The sequence below is a fragment of the Nycticebus coucang genome, chromosome 1 (genome assembly GCF_027406575.1).
Source record: "Nycticebus coucang isolate mNycCou1 chromosome 1, mNycCou1.pri, whole genome shotgun sequence".
Lineage (NCBI taxonomy): Eukaryota > Metazoa > Chordata > Mammalia > Primates > Lorisidae > Nycticebus > Nycticebus coucang.
Genome location: NC_069780.1, coordinates 161,981,991 through 162,006,157, shown reverse-complemented (window position 1 = coordinate 162,006,157; position 24,167 = coordinate 161,981,991). Strand labels below are relative to the sequence as shown.

General features: G+C 38.8%; 1 protein-coding gene across 1 annotated transcript in view; it reads right to left on the bottom strand.

Moving 5' to 3' along the window:
- Positions 1-24,167, bottom strand: part of MROH2B (maestro heat like repeat family member 2B) — a 107,821-nt gene that overhangs the window by 71,880 nt on the left and 11,774 nt on the right. Inside the window, exons 6-17 of the mRNA XM_053598847.1 lie at positions 15,107-15,261; positions 10,702-10,842; positions 10,251-10,343; positions 10,091-10,160; positions 8,696-8,809; positions 7,730-7,803; positions 5,430-5,552; positions 3,759-3,872; positions 1,930-2,086; positions 1,753-1,793; positions 694-835; positions 120-163 (exon numbers count right to left, since the gene is read on the bottom strand). Of these exons, the coding sequence (XP_053454822.1) occupies positions 120-163; positions 694-835; positions 1,753-1,793; positions 1,930-2,086; positions 3,759-3,872; positions 5,430-5,552; positions 7,730-7,803; positions 8,696-8,809; positions 10,091-10,160; positions 10,251-10,343; positions 10,702-10,842; positions 15,107-15,261 (1,268 nt within the window). The remainder of the gene's footprint in view (positions 1-119; positions 164-693; positions 836-1,752; positions 1,794-1,929; positions 2,087-3,758; positions 3,873-5,429; positions 5,553-7,729; positions 7,804-8,695; positions 8,810-10,090; positions 10,161-10,250; positions 10,344-10,701; positions 10,843-15,106; positions 15,262-24,167) is intronic.

The following is a 24,167-nucleotide window of genomic DNA, read 5'->3' as shown; positions in this document are numbered from 1 at the left end:
CACTCTAACACTTACCCCAAGAAAAGCAAGTGTTATTTACTACCCTTAGTATACTAGCTCTTGCTAGTTAGAATGGTTAACTTTGGCTGATTTCATCATATCATCGAAGCAACCCTTACCTGAAGCAGCATGGTTTCCCATAGCACAATACTGGTGTTCTTTCCTAGAAATAAAAATTGATGCAATAACTGCAAAAAAAAAAAAAAAAAAGAAATACAAGACTCAAATTCTCCCTTGCCAGGTCTCCAGTGGATGCTGGAGTCCCATTTCAAGTTTCTCCATGCTTAGAATGTCTATTTGAGATCAAATTATCTACGCTGGCAACTTTAAAGTATTAGTCAGGTGAAGAGATAGTCTTTAATCTATGATAAAAACTTAGAAAACGTTGATATTCTAATGCGAACGAGTAATACGTTTTTAGGAAAATACTAAAAGAAAGTTTCTCTAGATACAAGAAGACCAGAACAAAAATAAAAATTCCTCCTGAGCATGTTACTCACTAGGTCTTCTCATAGTATGAGTATTAGGGGAGAAACAGAACATAGTCAGGAAAAAACCATAGCTGTCTACCTTGCACATCAAGTTCATTGCTTTTATTGCCTAAAATGAGCAATGACTTTATTCAGAGAAATGGTGCATAATGTCTTGATGCTCTTGCTTCCTGGAATAAAGACCAGATCCCACTGCCTTTACCTTCCAGAGGCTGCAGGAGCTCAGGTAATCGTGTTTTCCATAGGTCTACCAATTTTGGGTGAATTATCTCAGGCATTATCTTCAAAAGTCCAATTGCACCAGCCCCGCGTAATTTCCCTAAACTGGCAAGCACAGATATTACCTGGAGGATGGAAGAGAAAGTTCTCACCAATTTAAAAAGTGGGATATTTTAAAAAGCCCACTTATCTTTTCTTTTTTACCATTTTCCTGGATTCCCTTGATTCTGAGACTTGATAATCTTTTAACAAAACATCAGTCACAGTATGTTCTTTTTTGTTCTAGGGGGTAGCTAATACTTAGTCTGTCTTCCTGAAAAAAAATTTTTTTCCCCCTGGGGATAAATTGAAAAAAATACATGGCAATCACCAACTCAAAATAAATGAGAATAACCAACACTTAGACATATCTATTAATTAAATAAGGGCATGTGGAAATAATGCTTGAGAAAATGATTTTACATATGTGGCCAAAGGCAGAGAAGGGGCTCAGTGCCCATAGCTTAGTGGTTAGGGCGCTGGCCACATACACCAAGGCAGGTGGGTTCAAACCTGGCCCAAGCCTGCTAAATGACAATGACAACTACAACAACAAAAAATAGCCAGGCATTGTGGCGGGCACCTGTTGTCCCAGCTACTTGGGAGGCTGAGGCAAGAGAATTCCTTAAGCCCAAGAGTTTAAGGTTGCTCTGAGCTATGATGCCAGGGTACTCTATGAGGGCGACATAGTGAGACTCTGTCTCAAAAAAAAAAAAAAAAAAAAATCCAAATAGCTGTGGAATTTATTTGCTGGTACTTATGGAGAGTCAATATACACTCATTTTAAAATCACAGAGTTTAATGGGCATTTCGGACTGTGAAGATAATCTTACCAATAATAAATATTCATGAGTGTCATTAGCATAGAAGAACATTTATTATGGCCCTTGAGGTTTTCTTTTGGTTTGGAGTATCTATGTAGTTGTTACTGGCATTTATTTGGAACCAAATTATCTTTATCAAGTTAAATTTCTCCTGCATTGGTTTTTTGTGACTCACTCACCAGAAGTCTGGCCAGTAGCTGCTGTGGTGAAGGAAGTTTCACTAGAAAGAAAAAGCAATTTCATCAGCACTGTCGGGGTTAGAGATTGGGGTTGGGTATAAGATCAAAGCACTGTAGCCTTTCTGGAAACAAGTCTCTCATAATAGAAAATTTTGCTTCGTTTATGAATGTACAAACCAGCTCCTGTAGAGATGACAAGTGCTGTTGATTCCTTGGCACTCTGCTTCTTCCTCTCCTCTGCCATAAGCAGAATTCTGATGATACTGAACAGATGGTCCAGAGTTTCTGTATATTCTACAGGTACCACAAAAGTCAGGATTCTTGGCCATAGCACCTGTGGAAAACATAGGGCGCGATGCAAGCACTACTTTTTCTTTTTCGTTATTTCTCCCAGGTCCTCCCTGCGTGTTTCTCTCTCATTCAGAGACTTTTCTTTTGTTTGTTATTATTTTGCTTTTCAGGTCAAATCAAGGTGAAATTGTTCAATAAAATAAATCCCTGCACATCACCTTTATTTTCAGGAGCTAGTTGTAGTGAGTGCTGGGCAGGGTTCTCCATAGAGTTGTTGCTGGAAATGGGGCGGGACAGTTTTAGGCACTGCAGGTGGTCTAGCTTCCCTGGGCTAACTGTCGAGTAATTCCCTTGTTAATGTGACAGCCAAAAAATGTTCCATATATTTCCCCAAATTCCCGGGTCTGTGTGGGACTTCCCCAGGTGAGAACACTGGGAGAGGATATTGAATAGACTAGGGCTATTCTCTGTGCTTCGGGCTCTCATCTTCCTGCTCTGGAGGTCTCAAACACCTGCAGTTTCTTATGTCCCTATGCTTCATGTTCTTCAGACAATTCCTTTGTCCTAATGGAAACTTTGGTGTCAGCTTGTACATTTCCCTCTTCCTTTTCATCTGTATTTAATCATTGAGCTCAGTCCCTTTTTTATTTATCTCTCACGCCCTTCTATGTTTCACTACTATAGTGATGATGTTGCTCTTGTTCTTATGAGTTTGTCTGATCTGACACACAGCCTCTTTGCTCTTAGTCTAGCCACATGTCAATCCACTGGCTTCCTACAATTATCAATTTAAATTTTTAGCTCTTCATTAATTTTTTTTCTTTTTTTGCAGTTTTTGGCGGGGGATGGGTTTGAACCCACCACCTCCGGCACATGGGGCCGGCGCCCTACTCCTTTGAGCCACAGGTGCCGCCCAATTCTTTATTAAATTTTTCATTGGCTTATCCACCATAAGGTGGGGAAGTTTGGCATTCTAAGCCCTTGAGACTTTGGCCCTAGACTATTTTTTCATCACGTACTTATATCTCAGGTGTTTAATAAGTATCAGAAATATTGGAACTTCTGTGATTGCAGTCTCATGGGCCCCAGGTCCAGTATGCTGATTCAGTAGGTTTGATAATGTGGCCTGGAGATTTGCACGTAATATCCAAGATAATTAAAAAACCACACATTATCCTAGACAGTCTTTGATTCACAATAATGGGTCAGTCTGTTGACTGTCTTTTGGCTCTGCCATGTATTTCCAATCAATAAATCCTTTCTCAGGCTATTTTCCTTGTGGAAAATACAGCTTCTAAGTATTTTCCCTTGAGTTTCAGATTAATTAGGTCTCCAGTGAGGCCTGAGAATGACTGCTTTTAACACCTTCATCAATGAATAGGCAAAGTTTGGTATCGAGAGCCATCACTCACTACTTAATGTATTTATATGTGCTAGAGGAAGAGAAATAATATATTAAGGTGCTTATAAACTGTTATGTACCATTCAGGTACATGATAATTTATATTAATTATCTGAGTTAATTAACTAATTTGACATCTGGTTTTGGGGAACGACAGTGTGAGGGATGCTGAGCACCACAATACACTTCCTCTAGTCAGAGCATCAGAAAACTGATGATCCATGGAGCACAAAGTCGGGTTTTTACTTCTAAGTGGGCAGAGCTTTAGGCAGGTAATCAAAGTAACTGTAAGTGGCAAAAAGAGATCCCTTACCTGAGGCATTCCAATGACGAGTGGGTCTAGAGTTTTTAACACCTCAAGACTTGTTTCTTGCACAGATTTCTCTTTCTTTTCATCCTCCTGGGAGTTAGTTTTCGCTAGTTTCTCCTTGAAGAAAGATGAAACAGGTGATTTGTTAATAATCACCACTGTTGGTGTCCTCTGACCTTGCAGGGATGTGTTCTCAGATCTGCTTAGAGGATGCAATTGCTGTAGAACCTCAGATTTAGGCCCAACAGTGTGACACTGGTGCTTGGAGACAGAGAATAAACCTTGGCAAAAGCTAGAAGATGGGAGAGCAAAATACCTCACATCTGTCCTTCCTAAAGAAATGCAGCAGGGAGCTTTTATATGGCTGGGGAGGAAGAGGAGGATGTGGGGATTCTGTGTTGTTTTTAGTCTTAGATAACATCCTGAGTAACCAGACTTTTGTGTGTCAGCAACTGGTTGTTAACTTTTTCAGAGACATTCATTCTTTCCATAGAACAAATTTACAGATTCTCCTGGTGACCCTGGAGTTATCTCCTCTGCTTGATAAAGAAACAGTGTATATGCAACTAATAATTGCTGTGAGAGCAAAAGGTTCTGGGCAGGAAGCAAGTGGTTAACATGTGTAAACACCCAAGGGCCTAGTCTAATTTTACATTATTTCAGTCATTAAAAAATGCCAGGGTACCAAATTCTCAAGGGGCCCAGCTACAACATAGTCACTCAATTTAAAGGACTCATAAAACCCAGGGATCTTGGTCTCCCACATTGAATTCCCTGTTTGAAAGTGCCCTCTTGGAGGAATGGGTTGAAACCCACACCCCTAGCTAAAATAGAAAAGCAAAAATTGTGAGGCTCCTTGAACTCTAGATATTCCCTCTGTCCCTTTGCTGTTTTCTCTGGAGCAAAAATTTTCAAGACATTGATTCTTTGTGGCATGGGCTGTAATTTCAATTGTGACTAACTTGCTAAAATACTGCGATCTTAAGCATGTGGATTTCAGCACCCCCAGTTTCTATGATCTGAATGTTGGTGTCCCACCAAAATTCATATGATGAAATTCTGACCTCCAAGGTAATGATATTAGGATGCGTGTTCTTTAAGAGGTGATAAAGTGATGAGGATGGAGCCCTCCTGATGGGATTATTACCCGCATGTAAGGCTCCCCCCAGAGAGCCAGCTACTCCTTGGACATAGTTAGAAAGTACCATCTATTAGGAACTGGACCCTCACCAGAGACTGAATCTCAGACTTAGCCCTCAAGACAGTGAGAAATAAATGTGGGTTGTTTATAAACCACTGGTTTGTGGTATTTTGTTATAGCATCCCGGAAAGACTGAGCTACCAGTACATCAGGTATTGATATCTCCTTTGTTCTCCCTAAAACAGTCCACGCTCCTCTCAAACCACACCCAGCCCAAGTCTTTGGGGGTCTCATTGCCTCCTTCTCAGGGAAAACTGGGACTTAACCTAAGGTGTTTATAAGTTAGCCAGAATATTAGCATAAAGAGACTGAGAAACTTGAGGCTGAAAAAAGGATTATCTATGAATGTGGTAAGACTAAAATATCAATTCAAGTCAGTTCTTCAGTTGAACCCCAGTGATATTTTAAAGAAACCCAGTTGAGACAACTACACTTGTTTTGGTGCAGCCCACTAAATTGTAGCCCTCTCTTACCAAGTTCCGGTTTGACAGCACAAACTGAGAGAAGACATAGTCAATCAGAGGCCATCCTTCCCGAGCTTCAATGTAGCACTTTTCACACATGGTTTGGATGAGGAGGAGGGTGGAGTTCCTTACCTAAAGCAAGAACAACGCAGTTGCAACACTTTACTAGGTTTGGCAGATTCACCTTCTCCTCTTCTATGACCTTAAGGACCATTTAGTGGGAACCTTTTTAAAAAGGAACATAATTTGGACGATCAGCCTTTCTGATCCTGATCAAATGGCTTCGTTATTACTTCTTATTTGTTCATAAATTGGACAATGCTAGTCACTGAGCATCCCTCATCCAAAATGCTTGGGATAAGAAATGTTCTTCTGATTTGGGATTTTTTAAGATTTTTGCTTATTCATATTATATTTCTTGGCTAAGCATCTCGAATCCAAATATCCCCAATTCAGAATGCTCCAGTGAGCATTCCCTCTGAGCATAACCTTTGTCATTATGTCAGTGCTCAAAAAGTTTTGGATTTTGGAGCATTTAAGATTTTGAATTTGGGGGTTGGGCACAATGGCTCACTCCTATAATCCTAGCACTCTGGGAGGTCAAGGCAGGTGGATTGCTTGAGCTCAGGAGTCTGGGACCAGCCTGAGCAAGAGCCAGACTTTGTCTCTACTAAAAAAATAGCTGGGTGTCTCTGGGTGCTGTGATGCGGCCCTTAATCCCAGCTACTTGGGAGGCTGAGGCAAGATTACTTGAGCCTAAGAGCTTGAGGTTGCTGTGAGCTCGAGGTTGCATAGCACTCTACTCAGGGTGGCTGAGTTAGAGTCTGTCTCACTTAAAAAAAATTGATTTTTGGATTAGGGATATTCAATTTACATAAATTGATAGAGCAGGAAGTGAACTATAGGTTATGAATGAGTCACTGGAAATGGTCTCTTTAGCCAAAATCTTTCTCCCCGGCTTCCCTAAAACATATCCTGTATTACTATATATTATGAAATGTTGGTAACTTTGGACTAAAGCACTGCCTCACTTTAAAGGTACTCAATGGAAGATAGCACATTGAACTATGAGTCTACAATCGCTTATGAACAATTTCAACATCCAGACAACTCTGAAAACTGGAATTCTTTTTCTTAAATTTGATATCAACTCATTTGGTGGCAGAGCCACCTGAATCAAACTGTTTTAAAGCTATTTTTAGCCTTATTCAATGTATTATGGATGTACACACATTTTCTTGCAGATATATTAATGGATGTTAATTGTGGGTTACTCTTAAACAATGTTTTTCTAAAATCTGGAAAATTATGAATTCTGAAATATATCTGGTTCCAGGATTTGGAGTGAGGTCTTGTGACCTTGTGTTATAACATTTCTAATAGTTTGGTTTTAATTTTTTTGTCAGATTATTTCCCTGGAGGATAGAAAGCTAAGAACCAATCTCTTAGTGAATGGGTCTTTCAGTGAAGGGTGGAAAGTGAAGAATAATTTTGAACAGGAAGGTGGGGCTCTTTAGTGGCCAGTGCAATTAGCATGAAGGCACAGAGGAGTCTGCCTAAGTAGGGGAAAAGAGGAACACCTATCTATTTTTGCACAGGGAGCTGGTCTTCCTTAAAGTATCTGTGCTCTTTTATTCTACCCTTAACTCTTCTCATAATTCATCTATTGGCTTGGTCAGTTACCGGGCCTGGCTTTTATTTATAGTCATTCCATTGTTATTTATTGCAAAGCTTTTGTAATTTTAAGCATAGTCACTGGCAACCTAAGCCTCTTAGAGGCGTTTCTCCTCTTCACTTGGCTTTTGTGCAGATGTTTATTCCAAACAAAATGTGTTTTTTACACAAATATAATAATTACTAATTTTTCTTAATTTTTCCCATTGTAAGTTTTATGTTTTATAACTTGGAATTCTTTAATCAAATCATCTAGAAATATTGAGCAATCTACTATGTGTAAGACTTGCTCCAGGTGTTACTTGGTTGAGAAATAAGATGGCTATTCTAAGAACAAGGTTTGGGGTTATTCTTTTTTGAAGGAAGATACATAAGCTTTATGATTAACAAATAATTTTTAAACTTTATGAAGTGAGTTTGCATAATGATGCTCTGGGCAAAAATCTCTTTTTCCACTGTGAAGTCCTTGAGGTTTTTTAATCTTTGTGGATAAGATAGAGCTCTTTTAAAAGTGGAATTGGTCACAGACTTCGTTTTAAGCAATCTTATAAGTAGATTTTGAAAAAAGTCAAAATTATGGTATTCATTTCTAAAACCACCATCAACCCAATAAAAATCCCTTTTAATTCTCTTACTTTTACACTGAGGTCATCCATGATGAATTTGACTGTTCTTTCAATTGAAATGATGTGATCTCTCAATCTGGGCTCTGAAAAATAGAAGGAGAAATTGAAAGACTAGACATAAGAGGAGTGCATTATGTTCTAGAATTGCTGGAAACCCATTAGAATTGTGAGACATAATTACAAAATCTCTTGTTTTTAACATCTTATGTTATTCAATTTCCAGGATGTAGGGTGTGAGGGCTTCCTTTATTTCCTATTACATTTGTTTATTCTTGTTTAAAATGTTAGGATATAAAGTGGATTCAATACATCATGCCTGATAGATGAACGCTAAATTTTGTGAGACTACTTCATATTTATTTTCTGATTCTTTCATAGATCATAATGCTAACTGAATTTCAAAAAAACTGTATCATGTTATGCAAAAATGGATTCTCATATTTTATTGAATCTAAGATATCACCAGTTTCATGATGCACCAATATTTTATATTGCACCAAGAAAGAAAAAATAGTGGCCAGTTATAATTAAAGATGCTATCAATTGTAAGATGCACTAAATTTTATGAAAGTATGTGTTTCTTGGAAATAATGAAATATGGTTAATTCATTAAATTCTGCTTTTTTCTAAATCTACCAGTCTCTAGACAATTGTGCCCTCTGGGATCCCAAAACACCCCACTTATTGGGCCACTTAACCTATCTACTACAACTTCTAAATTCTAAATTTGATCCTCAAAATTTCTATTTATTCTTTTCAATGGGGTGCATCCAGAAACATGAAAGAAGAGAGGTAACTAGAAAATCTCTGTTGAAAAGGATTGTAGATTGTAGAAGACCAAGAAGGCAGAGTTCCCACTTGTGCATGATGTAATATAAGCATCCAGAAGACATGGGATAGGTTTAGAAAATGCATAGGCTTCAGTTTGGTTCTTGGCATGAAATAAATAACTCTGTCTTCAGAATCATTGCTTACCCTCTGCATTGATAGCCGATTTTAACAAAGTCAAGATTCCTATTCGAATGTCTTCATTACTACTTCTTATTTGTTCATCAAAAAACTCCAGCAGATCTGCAGGGTTGGAATGGGCTGCAAATTTAAGAAATACTGGGGTTGGAAGGGCTCATTTTTATCTTAAGTAAAATATTTGTGAATGGGCAGAGGGGAATTTTGTCACGAAGATTACTAAAGTCGCTCTCTGGTTGGTAATTTGACTTTATTATGTCTGTGCTTCTTTAGTATCACAGAATTAGTTAAGCAGTTTAGTCACTAAGAGAGTGCTCTATACCTAGGCCACTTCTGTTTATGCCTGTGGATATAGTCATATTTGGAAACTGAGGTCTTTGCAGATGTAATCAAGTTAAGATGAAGTCATTACAGTGGTCCCTAGTTCTATATGACTGGGGTTTTTATATGAAAAGGAGAAGAAACACAGACAGGGCACAGCGAGAACCATGTGTGAAGAGTGATGCCTTATCAGCTGTGCAGCCAGAGAGCTGCAGGGAAGGCTGAGGAAACCTGGCTGGAGGAGAGGAGTTTCTTTTGGAAACTGTCAGTGAATTAGGCTGGGGCTGGGGGAGAAGAAGGAAGTGTAGAGACAGAGGGGCCAGTGAGGAAAGAAATGGAAAGGTTTGCATACATAAGGCATGCATAATAGAATGGTATGCAGGGAACTAGGAGAAATGAAGTGTCCAGGGGAGGGAAGAGGAGTGGGAGGTGTCAGATTGCTGTGGTCTCTTCCTCAGAGACTATGTTGGAACACAGTTTGTATCCTGGCCCTGGCACCTTCCATATAACCTGTATTCGGGTATTCTAATCTGACTTTTGAGGAGCTTGTGATCTAAAGGCGGGAAGAAAAGGGAAAGAGTGAAAGGAAGCGGGGCGGTCGTGGGTGCAAGACAGAGACAGAGTATGACTGATAGCTTATGAGGCTTAGACACTCAGAGATGACCAGGGAGAAAAAAGGTGACTCTGGATTTGACACAGTTTCAAGTAATCTTAAACACCAAGAAAGAAGCAATTTCCTACCTGTGGGGTCACTAACTCATCTCAGTTCTCCTGGGACTTTTCTGGTTTGAGAACTGACAATTTTAACTCTCTGAAATCTCCTCCCCAAACCCGCCCAGTTCTGGACACCTGGGCATGATTGTCACACTTCCCCTTGTGCTCCTGGTGCGGAGAAGGGCAGGCACAGAAACTGGGAGCTGAAGAAGCATTGTGTGTGTGTGTGAGTGAGAGAGAGAGAGAGAGAGAGAGAGAGAGAGAGAGAGAGAGAAAGCAACTAACATGACAGTTTGCACATCCTGTGCCTTTGCCATCATCATCGGGTGTAGACATGTTTGCTAAAACCTTCTAGATGTTGCGTCCTACCTAAAATGAGGAAACAGCTTGAGGCTTCAATTTCATTTTCCTTTACTGGAGGTTCAGGAATTCTGCAGATCTGAATGGGAAGGAAGAATCAGGGGTGGATGTTAAAAATAGAAAGCCAGTTAAAGTTAAACAATCAGATTTGACAGCGTGGTCTTCTTACCTGGTGGAGTAAATGGGTAAAGATGGATTTTCTCAAGCTCTTTGGAAGGCCAGCATCGTAAAGGACTACTGCTGTCAATATTTGTTTAAGACTCTGAAATGGAAGTTCTCGAAGGTTAGCTGGGGGCTGCCAGTGAAGCACTGGCACCAGACGTGGAAGGCAAATAATTGTGTTTTGTGAGAAAACAAAGCATAACCTTCCTACAGTTACAAGTTTTCTTTAATGCTTCTGACCCCTCTACCTTGTTCAGTGTCTCAGCAGCTTGAAATAAAGGTTCTTAATCCCTTTCTGGGCTTTCCATCATCACGTAACGACAACCTCTTTTCTGCCTCATCTTTCCCAAGAGATGTTTAAGTTCAACTGCCCAAACAGGAGTTTAAGTGCCTCAGGCCTCTTTGAGACTTAATAGCATTGACCCTCTGATTCGGTTCCTTTAGGGTATGGCTCTTACCTGAGTGATGTGGAAATCAATCTCTTTGTCTTTATACTGACTCAGGAGCCAGGGCACCTGGCTCAGGGCATATTCACAGAGGTCTTCCCGATGTAGCAGCAGGCTCACTGTGGGGCCATAGGCCTTAATGATAAGCAAAGCCTGTAACGGTGACAAATGAATACTATTTCTAATACTTCATTATGCTTTTAATATGTTTTCAGAGCACAGGAGCTTTAGAGGCACCACTCCACCCCCCACCCCCATAATTTTTTTTCTCACTATTTTCAGCCAAGAAAGGGTTCTTTAGAATCTGTAAAAAATGTTCAGGTTAAGATTATTGCATGAGACAAAATTTGTATTCATATCTACCCCTCTCTTTATAAGGACAGTCATTTCAATACTGATCCTTCTCTGCTATTGTTTAACCTCTATTAGTCACTTTCTTTCAGTATATTAATGAATTTAAAATTTTCCTTATGTTAAAAATATTTATTGATTCCGCCACATCTTGACAGCCCCTATTATCCCCATTTGATGTTTTTTCTTTTTGAGACAGAGTCTCAAGCTGTTGCCCTCAGTAGAGTGCTGTGGCATCACAGCTCACAACAACCTCCAACTCTTGGGCTTAAGCGATTCTTTTGCCTCAGCCTCTGAAGTAGCTGGGACTACAGGCACCTGCCAGAACACCTGGCCATTTTTTGGTTGTAGTTGTCTTTGTTGTTTGGCGGGAGTGGGCTGGATTTGAACCTGCCAGCTCTGGTGCATGTGGCTGGCACCTTAGCTACTTGAGCTACAGGCACCGAGCCCCCATTTGATTTTGTTTCTCTTTTCTTTTCTTTGGAGCAAAGTTGTTTTTTTTTTTTTTTTAAATTAAATCATGGCTATGTACGTTAATGCAATCATGGGGTATAATGTGCTGGTTTTATATACAATTTGAACTGTTTCATCAAACTGGTTAACATAGCCTTCACGGCATTTTCTTAGTTATTGTGTTAAGACATTTATATTCTACACCTAGTAAATTTCACACCTATCCTTGTAAGATGCACTGTAGGTGTGGTCCCACCAATTACTCTCCCTCCACCCATCCTCCCCTCTCCCAACTCCTCCCTCTCCCTTTTCCTCTTCTTCTAGAGCTATAATTGGGTTATAGTTTTCATAAGAAAGCTATAAATTGGTTTATAGTAAGACTGAGTACATTGGATACTTTTTCTTCCATTCTTGAGATACTTCTGGAGCAAAGCTTTTTTGAAGAAATGGTTAACTTTGTCTCCACATCTCACCTCCCATTCGCCCCTTCAATCTGTTATAATCTGGCTTCCATTTGATATAGAAAATGATCAACCTCTGCAAAAATGTAGAAATCACAAATGCTATGATGAAGAAAAAAAACATAGTACCCTCAGTACCCATAGATAACCACTGTTGGGTATATTTTAATATTTTTTAATTAATTTGACTTAGTCTTTCCTATTTTATGCACTTTAATTTTTTAAAAATTGACACCATTCTTTAATATATAGTTCTATATTCTGCTTTTTCTATCTAATATTATATGATAAACTTTTTATATCAGTTGAGTTTTACTGTACAACAAACCACCTCAAAACTTAGTGGCTGATGACAATAACCATTTATTTCATTTAAGACCATCATCTGGATGGTTCTCTAAACCACACATTTTCATGCAATGGACACTTGTTATGATTTTTTTTTCTTGAGCACTGTAACAATGGACTAGGAAGATATTTCTTTGCTTCTTGGAAATTTTTGCTTTCATTATTTCTAATATCTCATTCTGTTTGGCTCTTCTACTCCTTTAAAAGTACCCTATTCACACTTTTACACTGTTGGTGAGATTGCAAACTAATACAGCTTCTTTGGACAGAAGTATGGCAAATCCTCAAAGAGCTCAAATTAGACCTCTTATTTGACCCAACAATCCCATTAATAGTTTATTCAGAAGAAAAAAATTATTTTATCATAAGGACATTTGCACTAGATTATTTATTGCAGCTCAATTTACAATTGCTGGAATGTGGAAACAACCTAAATGCCCACCAACCCAGGAGGTGATTAACAAGTGTGGTATATGTATACCATGGAATACTATTCAGCCATAAGAAAATGGATGCTTTACATCTTTCATATTAACCTGGAAGGAGTTGAAACATAACTCTTCTTAATGAAGTATCACAAGAATGGAAAAACAAGTATCCAATGTATTCAGTAAGAAGCTAGTAAACAATGTAGTACATGCCCACACAAGACAAAAACTCAATTCAATTCAAATTGGGAGGAGCAGTAAAGGCAAGAGTGGGGAGAGGGGAGAAGGGAGGGGGATTGGTGTGCTCCCACTTAATGGGCACAATGTAAAGGTGTATGGCACACCTCTTAGGTGCAGGCCACAACTACAAGAGGGACTCTACCTAACAAATACAAATGTGTAATCTAGTTGTTTGTACTCTTATTTTAATCTGAAGTAAAAAAAATAATAAAGTACCATGTTCCCCATCATGAGTCCTCTGTCATGAATTCTCCCTTTGCTCCCCTGCATTCCTGGATGCCCCCAAGAAATCTATTTTTGGCCCTTTCTCACTCTACATACTTTCTTCAAGCAGCATTATGTAGAACTATTTATTCAGTTGTCACTTATATAGTAATGATATTCAAATCTATATATCTATTTTTTCTTTTATTTACTTTTTTCTACTTATTATTTTTAGGTGGAGTTTTGTTTCTCTTCTTACATCTAATCCTGAATTTCCCCAAACCTACTGTTATTTCCACTTGAATGTATCATAGATGTTCAGGTCAAAGTGACAACTTTAAATCCATTTTGCATGGATCCAAATTTGATATTCCTCCTATTTTCTCAACTCAGTTAATGACTTCAAGATTACTGAAGTCGGAAATTCAGGAATCACCCCTGATGCCTCTATTTCCCTCGTTATAAACATCAATTGATTCACAAATCCTATTGATTCTACTCTTCAGCATCTGACTCCTATGAGCAGTACCACTGGCACTATATTAATTGATTTTCTTGCCATTTATGACCTGAGATGTTTTTATAGTCTCCTAACTGACTGTCTTGTCTTAATCCACGCCTATGCCCCATCCATCATTAATGCTGATAGTAGAATGATCATGCTGATACAATATTCAAATTCTTTCTTAAAACCTTTTAATGGTTTCTCATTTCTTAAAAAAAAAAATGCAAATTCCTATGTAGCATTTACAGGTCTTCTTTATCCATATAAAGAAGAGGCTAAGACCCTCTTTCCGATTTGCTTTCTCTTCACTTTTTATCTCCTCTTCTCTGCTCCCTCTGCGCTCACCCCAGTGTACATGCCATCACTTTTCCAGCCTATGCTTCAGTAGGTTTAATTGTCTCTTTAAGGAGAGCATCTTCCCTGTGGTGAGCAGCTTCATGGGCCACAAGACTTCATCCCAATGTTGCAGCTCACCCCCGGAGGGAAATGCTTCCCTCTCTGTGCTCCATTATCACTTGTGTACCTTCTCACTCACTCGCCTGGCCTTTCCTGGGGGAAGCAAGGATGGCAGCCATCAAATGGATGCATTGAATTTTGTTTTCTAGGTGCCTCAAAGAAAAGACTTTTACAGAGTGTTTTAAAGGCTCCACGTTTGCTAATGATTTAACTTCCCTAGGATGCTACAATAATAAATGCTTCAGTAATTTTAAAGTATAGAAAAGAAACTGAACTAGAGAAGGTGATAAATGTTAAACCTTTTATAATACAGCAATGAAGAGACCTAAATAGAAAATAATTTAGCCTACATAACAAAAATTATTGCAATTATGAAAGATAAGGTGAATGAACTTTTAAAGCAAGACATATGTGAATGTACTTAGCTATCTGTGTCCTATAAGGCATTGCAGTATTTTGGAGCAGCCAAGTACAGTCTTTAGATGATATTTTATTAATCATGATATTTGCAGACTCAGGAGATTTCTGTGGCTTGCTGTTTTTCCTGATTAGAGATTCAGCTTTAATATGGGTTATGACTTATGAGACATGAAATGGCTAACATTTTCTATTTTTTACTCATTTTGTTTTATTTATTTTTCTCTCTGAACATTGGGATGTCAGTTTCGTGAATGTGGGAAATTTGGTCTGTTTAATCTCTATTATATCCCCAGCACCTGGGGGCAGATATCCTAGAGATTCAATAAATATTTTTTGAAAAAAATGTATAAAGAGTGATTTAAAATATATAGGAAAAATAGAAGAGTCAATAAACCACATAAAATACAACTAATAGCAACCAAAAGAATTGAACTGAAATATCATGTCATGAAGAGAAAAAGAATTTCAACCAGCTTGTGTGTGTGTGTGTGTGTGTGGGCCGGGTGGGGTGGGGGGACATGCAGCTTGAGGTGTCTTGAGGCCCCACTCACATGCACAGATGAGGCCAGGGGTGCCCATCTCTCCATTATATACCGGAACAGCATGAAGATTTTGTCAGACAGTCGGTTGGCATCCAGTCTGGGATAGGGGAAATCTCTCCAGTGGTTGACATACTTGTAAATGGCCTTGCTGAACTTCTCAAGGGCTATATTAAAAAATACAACAACAGATTGAGAAAAACGTAAGGATGGGAAGGACCATAAAATAATTTGAGAAGATAGTGATGATTAACCAATGTGTAATAATTTCTATGCAATCTTACAACTGTATCAAATAAATATATAAAAAGTGTCCAGCCATATTAATGAAATGCAAATTAAAACCATAATGAGAAACTACTACATACTATTCAGAATGGCTAAAATTTAAGACAGACCATGCCAAATGCTGACAAGACTAAGGTACAGCTGGTATTCTCACATATTGCTAGTGGGATTGTGAATTAGTGTAAATGGATTGAAAAACTCTTTGGTTGAATATACATTCCATATGATCCAGCAATTCCAGACTTAGGTATATAGGCATTAGGTAAATGTACATATAGGCACCTGTAAAAGACTTGTACAAAAGTGTTCATATTTGCTTTTTGTTTTGATAATAGTGTCAAACAGAACATATTTTAAATATCTGCTAATCAGTAGAATGGAAAAATATAGTATAGACATAGCACATATGAATAAAAATGGGTTATAGCTGCACAGTACAACATGTATGAATCTCACAAACAGGCAAAACTAATAGTGCTAATGGTGTTAGAAGTCAGGATTATGGTTACTCTTAGAAGGAAACATGAAATAGGCCTCTGGACACCAATAACCTTCCACTTCTTAAGTGGTGGCCATAAGTTCATTTTGTAGTAACTCATCAACCTGTACATTTCTGATTTGTATGATTTTCTGTATCTGTGTTTAACTTCAATAAAATTTAAAAAAGGTCTGGGCCCTGCAAAAATACAATTTGGGGCACTAATGCATATATTTGTATTAAATGCATTAAATAATAATATATTTTTTTTAGCCTTCATGCCACCCATTTCATTAAATGACAAAGAAAATTCATAGTTCATTCTTCATGAACACCTCACATACACGGAATACTCTGGAAAAGCCCCTGTGTGTGTTAGCTTTAGAGCTGGTCATTTATTGGCTCATCACATTCCCTCCAAACTCCTGATTTCCTTGAGAATCTCCTGCTATACTTTACTGTAATCTTTTTCTCTGTGTGTGTGTGTGTGTGTGTGTGTGTGTGTTTCTGTGTTTCTTCTATTGGCTTATAAATGACATGAGAGAAGAGAAGATGTCTTGTTAATCTAAGTATCTGAAGTAGACAGCACAAAATCTGCTTATTTGCTAATTGATTGAATGACTAGGTATGGCAGGACGAATGGATGGATGGATGCCTATCAAATTTTAGGCCTTTTTTAGGCCTTTTAGACCTTTTCTTTAGGCAGTCAGTCAAAAAGTTGCTTTAGGACAAAAGACCACTTAGATTAATTTGGTAGGATAGTAACTTTGTAATAGGTAGGGATAGTAAGAAGTATTGAAAAGTGGTTAATCTAGTATAGCCACTTAGGTCTTTGAGTCAAATGAGGTCACAGATGACAGTCTTGACTCTTACAGCTGTGTGACCAAAGGTAAGCAGTTAAATCTTTCTAATCCTCAATGTTCTCATCTGTAAAATGGAGGGAAAATGTTACTTACTAAATAGGGTTTCTGTGGAGGTTAAATAAAACGATAATCTTAAAATACTCAGGTGATGTTCAAGCATGTAGTAAATCTCAATATATTTCATACAAAAATATTACCTTCATTGATGACAGAACCAGAGGAAATGGGCAAAATGAAATTTAAAAGGCTTAGATGATAGGTAAAAATGATATTCTTGAGAAGATGGGCTTTTAAATATTACAAATGAGTAGTTTTAGGGTATATAAGAAGTGGAAGGACTTTCAGAAATTATTTATTCTGATGTTTTTAGAGTGAAACTTGGACTGAGAGAAGGCAGTGTCACCTGCTGGCTCAGTTAAAAGAGAATCCAGGGCTCCGGAATCACCCAAGCAGCCTCCATCTGCATTGCTGAGGCTTCTTCCTGGGAATTCCAGGGCATGTTCTCTGTAGATTCTTTTTCTTTTGTTTATTTTTTTAAATTTCAGAATATTATAGGGGTACACACATTTTAATTACATAATTTGCTTTGGTCTACTTAAGTTATTGGTGTGTCCTTCACCCAGAAAGTGTACAGTTGTACCTATTCAATGTATCTGTTGGGTGGGAATTTACCCATCCCCTTCTTCCCCTCCTCTTGACTTGGTTTTCATTGAGATTTGCTTTTATGTAACCATACAGGTGTTGATCAGTTAGTTCCAATTTATTGTATTGGGAACATTTAGTGTTTATTTTTCCCTTCTTGTGATACTTCACTTAGAAGAAAGGTTCTGAATTCCATCCAGAATTATTTATTTGATGTTTTTATCTTTTGTTATGAAAGATACTAGATCTCCATCTTTTTTAATGGCTAAATAGTATTCCATGGTGTACATATACCATAATTTATTAATCCATTCATTTATTGATGGGCATGTGGGTTGTTTCCAAATTTTTTTGATTGTGAATTGTGCTGCTATGAACATTTGGGTGCAAATGTTTTTCTCATAAATGACTTTTTTTCCTTTGGGTTTATAGGATCAAAAGATAGGTCTATTTTAATTTCTTTAACAAATCTCCACATCACTTTCCATAGAGGTTGAACTAGTTTGCAGTACCACCAACAAGGTATGAGTATTCCTTTCTTTCCACATCCATGTCAGTATCTGTTGCTTTTGGACTTTATTATGAACCATTCCAACTAGAGTTAGGTGGCATTTCAATGTGGTTTTGATTTGCATTTTCCTGATGATTAGAGATAATGGGTGTTTTTTCTTTCTTTCTTTTTTTTTTTTTGTCATTAGTCTATTGTCAAAATAGAAGTTTCTGTTCATGTCTCTTGACCAATATCTAAAGGGATGTTTGATATTTTCTCGTTGATTTCCTTGAATTATTTTTAGATTCTTGTAATCAGTCCTTTATCAGATATTTAGCATGCAAATATTTCTGTACCTTGTCTGTTTGCTTTACTGACTGTTATTAGTTGTGCAGAAACCTTTTAACTTGATCAGAGCCCATTTATTTATTTTTGTTGCTGCTGTGATTGCCAGTGGGCTCTTCTTCATAAATTATTTTCCTAGGCCAATATCTATATAAGTTTTTCCCACAATTTCTTCTGGAATTTTTATAATTTCACAACTTAGGTTTAAATCTGTTATCCACCAAAAGCTAACTTTTCTGAATGGTGACAGGTATTCATCCTATTTCAGTCTTTTACGTGTGGCTAACCAGTTCTTCCAGCATCATATATTAAATAGGGATTTGTTTCCTCAGTGTATGATGTTTTCCGCTTTGTCAAAGATCAGATGGCAATGCAAGATTGATTTCATAGCTAGATTCTCTGCTCTGATGTATATGTCTCTATTTTTATGTCAGTATCATGCTGTTTTAATCCAAATAGCCTTGTAGTATAGCCTGAAGTCTGATAAAATGATGCCTTCATATTTGCTCTTATTTTATATGATTGCGTTGGCTATTGGGGATCTTTTCTGATTTCACACAAGGCATAGAGCTATTTTTCTAAGATCTGCAAAATATGATGTTTTAAAAGGAATTTTAAAAGGAGTTTTAAAAGGAATCTGATTTGCAGATTCTGTGCAGGATGTGGGCATTTAAGGCAATGAATTTTCCTTTCAGGACTGCTTTTGCAGTATCCTGCAGGAATGCTTTCAATTTTTCTCCATCAACTTAGGAAGCATAGACATTTTAACAATATTGATTCTAGCAATCCATGAGTACAGTATGTTTTTCCATCAGTTAATATCCTCTGCAGTTTCTTTTCTCAGTGTTACGTAAGTTTTTCCCTGTAGAGATCCTTGACCTCCTTTGTTAAATATATTCCAAGGTATTTCATTTTTCTTTGATGCTACTATGAAGAGTATTAAGTCTTTATTTTATTCTTAGTTTCGCTGTTGTTGGCATATATGAAAGCTACTGATCTGTGCACAGTGATTTTGTATCCTATCATATTGCTATATTTATTTATCAATTCAAGGAGTCTCTTGGTTGGATCCTTGGGGTTTTCTAGGTATAAGATCATAACATCAGCAAAGAGTGATAGTTTGATCTCTTCTATTCCCCTTCGGATACCCTTGATGTTTTTCTCTTGTCTAATTGCTCTTGCTAGAACTTCCAGGACTATACTGAATAGTAGTGGTAACAGCGGGCATTCTTATTTGGTTCCATTTCTAAGCAGGAAATGCTTTCAATTTTTCTCCATCCAAATGATGTTGGCTGTGGGTTTGTCATATATGGCTTTTATCATTTTAAGAGATTCCCCTTCTATGCCTGTTTTCTTAAGTGTTCTTACCATAAAAGTGTGCTGAGTTTTGCTTTTTCTGCATCTATTCAGAGGATCATATGGTCTTTGTTTTTACTCTGTTTATGTGGTGAATTACATTTATAGATTTGTGTATGTTGAACCAGCCTTGCATCCAAGGGATGAAGTCTACTTAGTCATGATGAATTTGAATTCTGTTTTCTAGGATTTTATTGAGAATTTTTATATTTACATTCAATAGACATATTGGTTTGTAGTCTTCTTCTTCTTCTTCTTCTTCTTCTTCTTCTTCTTCTTCTTCTCCTCCTCCTCCTCCTCCTCCTCCTCCTCCTCCTCCTCCTCCTCCTCCTCCTCCTCCTCCTCCTCCTCCTCCTCCTCCTCCTCCTCCTCCTCCTCCTCCTCCTCCTCCTCCTCCTCCTCCTCCTCCTCCTCCTCCTCCTCCTCCTCCTCCTCCTCCTCCTCCTCCTCCTCCTCCTCCTCCTCCTCCTCCTCCTCTTCTTCTTCTTCTTCTTCTTCTTCTTCCTCTTCCTCTTCTTTTTCTCCTTCTCTTCCTCCTCCTCCTCCTCTTCTTCTTTTAGTTTCTTTCCTGGCTTTGGTACTAAGGTGATATTTGGTTCATAGAATGAGTTGGGGGTGGCAGGGCTGTCATTCCTTCTTAATGTTGTGGAATAGATTCTGCAATGTGGGTACATGTTCTTCTTTGAAGGTTTGGTCAATTCTGATAAAAATCCATCTAATCTGGGACTTTTTGTTGGAAGAATTTTTATTGTTGCTTCAATTTTGGTGCTTGATGTTGGTCAGCTCAGAAGTTCTCTTCTTGGCTGAGTTTAAACTGGTAGTGTAAATCCAGGAATTTGTTCATTGCCTCCACATTTTTATATTTATGGGCACAGAGATTTTTATAGTATTCAGTGGTGATATTTGAATATCTATGTTATCTGTTGTTATTACACTTGTTTCATTTTCAGTTGAGCTTATTAGAGACCTTACTTTTTGTTTCTGATTAATCTGGTTAAAGGATTATCAATTTTGTTAATCTTTTCAAAGAATCATCTTTTTGTCTCATTAATCTTTTGTATGGTTCTTTCATTCTTGATTTAATTTAGCTCTGATCTAATCTTGGTTATTTCTTTTATTCTGCTGGGTTTTGGATTGGTTTTCTCTTCTTTTTCCAGTTCCTTGAGGTGGTTCAATAGATTGTTGATTCGTTTTCTTTGTGATTTCTGGATATGAGCATTTAGGGCAATAAATTTTCCTCTCAGGACTGCTTTTGCAGTATCCTGCAGGTTTCGATAGCTAGTGTCCCCATCATTATTTAATTCAAAAAATCTTTTGGGTTTTGCCTTTATCTCGTCCTTTACCCACCTATTACTGAGCAATAAGTTGGATAGTTTCCATGACTTTGTATAGGGATGAGTGTTTCTGTTGGAATTGTTTTATATTTTTATTCCACTGTGGTCTTTAAAGATGCATGGTATAATTTCTATTTTTTAAAATTTGTTGAGGCATGTTTTGTGGCCTAGGATGTGACTAATCTTGAAGAGTGATTCATAAGCCAATGAGAAGAAGGTATATTTGATAGTATTGGGGTGGAATGTTATGTAAATGTCTGCTAAGCCCATTTGTTTTAGAGCGATGTTTAAGTCCAAAGCATCTTTGTTATTTCTGCTTGGAGGATCTGGTCAGTTCTGTTAGTGGAGTGTTGAAGTCCCTGGAAATTACAGCATTATTGTTATGCATTTTGTTAAGGTCCAGTAGAATTTGCTTGATGAATCTTGGAGCATCTAAGGTGGGTCCATAAATATTGAGGATCGATATATCTTCCTGTTAAATTGCTCCCTTGACCAATATATGTCAGTCTTTCTCAGTTTTTACTTTTGTTGCTTTCAGAAGAATGGCATCAGTGATGAGAATTGCAGCTGCCATGTTCTTTTTGTTTCCATTTGCATAGGATCTTGTTTCCCAGCCCTTAGCCCTGTGCATGGATGCAATAAGTGTTTTAGTGCAGCAGAAGATAAAGATACTCTCTCTCTTTTTTTTTTTTTATCATTTTCTCCCATTTAGGTTTTAAACAATTAGGGGTGGTCCTTTCCTAAGAAAAATATGGACAGTGTTCCTGCCATACCATAGTTGGTTGCCAATTCAGCCAGGACAAGCACAACAAATTCATTTGGTAACTCTAGGATCCTGAAGGTACTCTGTACTTCATTCATCACAAATCCTTTCTACCCAAAAGTAAGAGGTAATGACACTAATGAAAAAATCTTAGTCTTCATTAGTCTTTTTCATAAGTTTTCTTCATTAGTGTCTTCTTCATTAGTCTTTTTCATTAGTGTCATTACCTCTTACCTTTGGGTAGAGAGGATTTGTGGTCATAGTTCTCTTGTCTGTTTTTCTTCATTCTATGGTTTTTATATCTTGGTTACTTTCTTTACTTATAATTTTAATGATATTCCATTATAATCAGGTGCCAGAATTTACCGTACTTCTAAGAGCTGGCAAGTGCTTATAATCATTGTAGAGAAAGTGCAATCCAATGAAAGAAGAAGCCAGAAGATATGGAGGCTGTAAAGAGCAGTGACTCTGTGGTGTTGGAGACCTGGATTTGAATACCATGTCTGTATCTCATTGACTCTGCCATCATTTGGGGAACATTGCAAAATTTTCATGCCCTTCACTTTTTCATCTGTGAAAGGGCATGCTGACCTTGCAGAGTTGCTGGGAGGACTGCCTGAGATTATTCCCTGATAAATACTTTCCACATGGGGGGGGGCACAGAGACAAGATGGCTGACTGAAGCCAGCTTTCCACAGAGGCTCCCATACAGAAGGAGAGTTAAAGAACAGAAATTTAGCAAGTAACCCGGTGGATTAGAGCTGCACCAAGAGAGAAGGTTGAAGAACGCACATCAACCCCACTGAGGCGAGCTATGACCCCAAGGATACAAACAAAAGGTACAAATCCATCACCAAACAGACGGGAGTCCTCTCCCCCATGAGAACGGCTTGGAGTGCCCCAAAAACAAATGAGCAGAGTTCAAAGAACCTCCCACTACACTCCATGGGAGAGACCCTTTAAAAACTGGACCTACCTCCCCTACTAGGGGGCCACGGCATTCTCCTGCCAGGCATAAAACTGTATATATTCTCTACCTGCAATTCCGAGCTCCCAGCACTCCCCTCCACTCTCACTCAGAGGTCTAGAGGCCTGTCCCCCAGGAGTCCAGATTCTTGGGTGATTTCTCGAGGGGTGTGGACAGGGCCTAGACTGCAGCTGGTCAGTGCTGATTCTGCGGCATGGGAGTAAGGAGAGGACGGTTGGCTGAGAGGGAACCACACCAGAGTGGCGGTACCCGGAGGCACAGAGCAGCAGCCAATTTTGGCAACAATAGGGCTCACTCCCGGATGTTTTGAAGCCACACCCCCTGCCTCCCTGGGCAACCAGAGGAGGCTGGGCATCTTCTCAGGTCACAACCACTGCAGAACAGATCTGGTATGGAAATACAAGCCCTGTGAATAAAGGGTTTGCCTGAGGCAGTACCGGCCTGGGTGGAGAGTGGGGACTAGAAAATTCGTGCGCAGAGCCGGGAAATTCCCAGTGCGGGACTGACCCAGAGGACCACTTTACTGAGCCTAAGATGCACCCGGCCCTCAGGGGATCGTCAACCTATAGACAAAGGAAGGCAGGAGGCTAGAACTGACAGCTAACCGAATACAAACCTGCAGAAGCAAAGACAGGGCCTGAGGCACAGGCTCTGGGAACTCAAAACAGGTTCTCTTCTGCAAGGGAATTTAGCAGGGACAGAAACAAATTCCCGCAAAGTTGTTCTGTTCTATTCTGTTAGTAACATCAATCAGGGGCGGGGCTGGAACTAAGTGAACACCCCCCAGCCTCCATCAAGCTCCCGAGGTTGTCAGGCCTTACCTTCCCTTGCTGGATAGAGGCAGAGTGTAGCAGCCTGGCTGAGCAGATATAGATTTCCTTGTGATTCAGGCAGGTGCAACCCCCTGGAGTATCTGTTCACTAGAGGCATCTGGTTCACAGCCCTGCGGGGCTATCAGTGATTGGGCGTGACAGAGGTGCAAGGTGGGGAAGGAGGCATCATTCTTCCCAGACTAATCTATTTGCTGGGTGGGTCCTCCTGACTTCATGGAGTACCGGAGCAAGTCATATCTGAGTTGTCACCAGACCCCTGTGATCCAGTTGCCAGAGACCTTTTAAACTCTCCTACCTGAGACAGGTGCTAACTAAGACAATTGAACTCTCCCACCTGAGACAGGTGCTGACTAAGACAATTTTGAACTGAGCCAATCGCCCGAGGACTATTCAAGTGGTGCCCTGGGTGAGTGGTTGTAGGAAGGTTTGATTTTCCTTTTCCAATGGTTGCCTGTGGGGTATGGGGTGACTTAATTGCTGGTATTGCTCCATAGCTGAGACTTCAACCCAGAGTAATTGTTTCACTAGGGTCAAACAGAGACCAGCTGAAAACAAGACAGAACCACTTAGCCCCACCACACCAAATAAGTGCCCAGTTTATCAGGCCATAGCACTGTACGGGTCCTTGACAAAGCTCCAGGGGAAAAATCAAATGGTGTAAAATAATCATGGGGCGGAATCAGTGGAAAAACT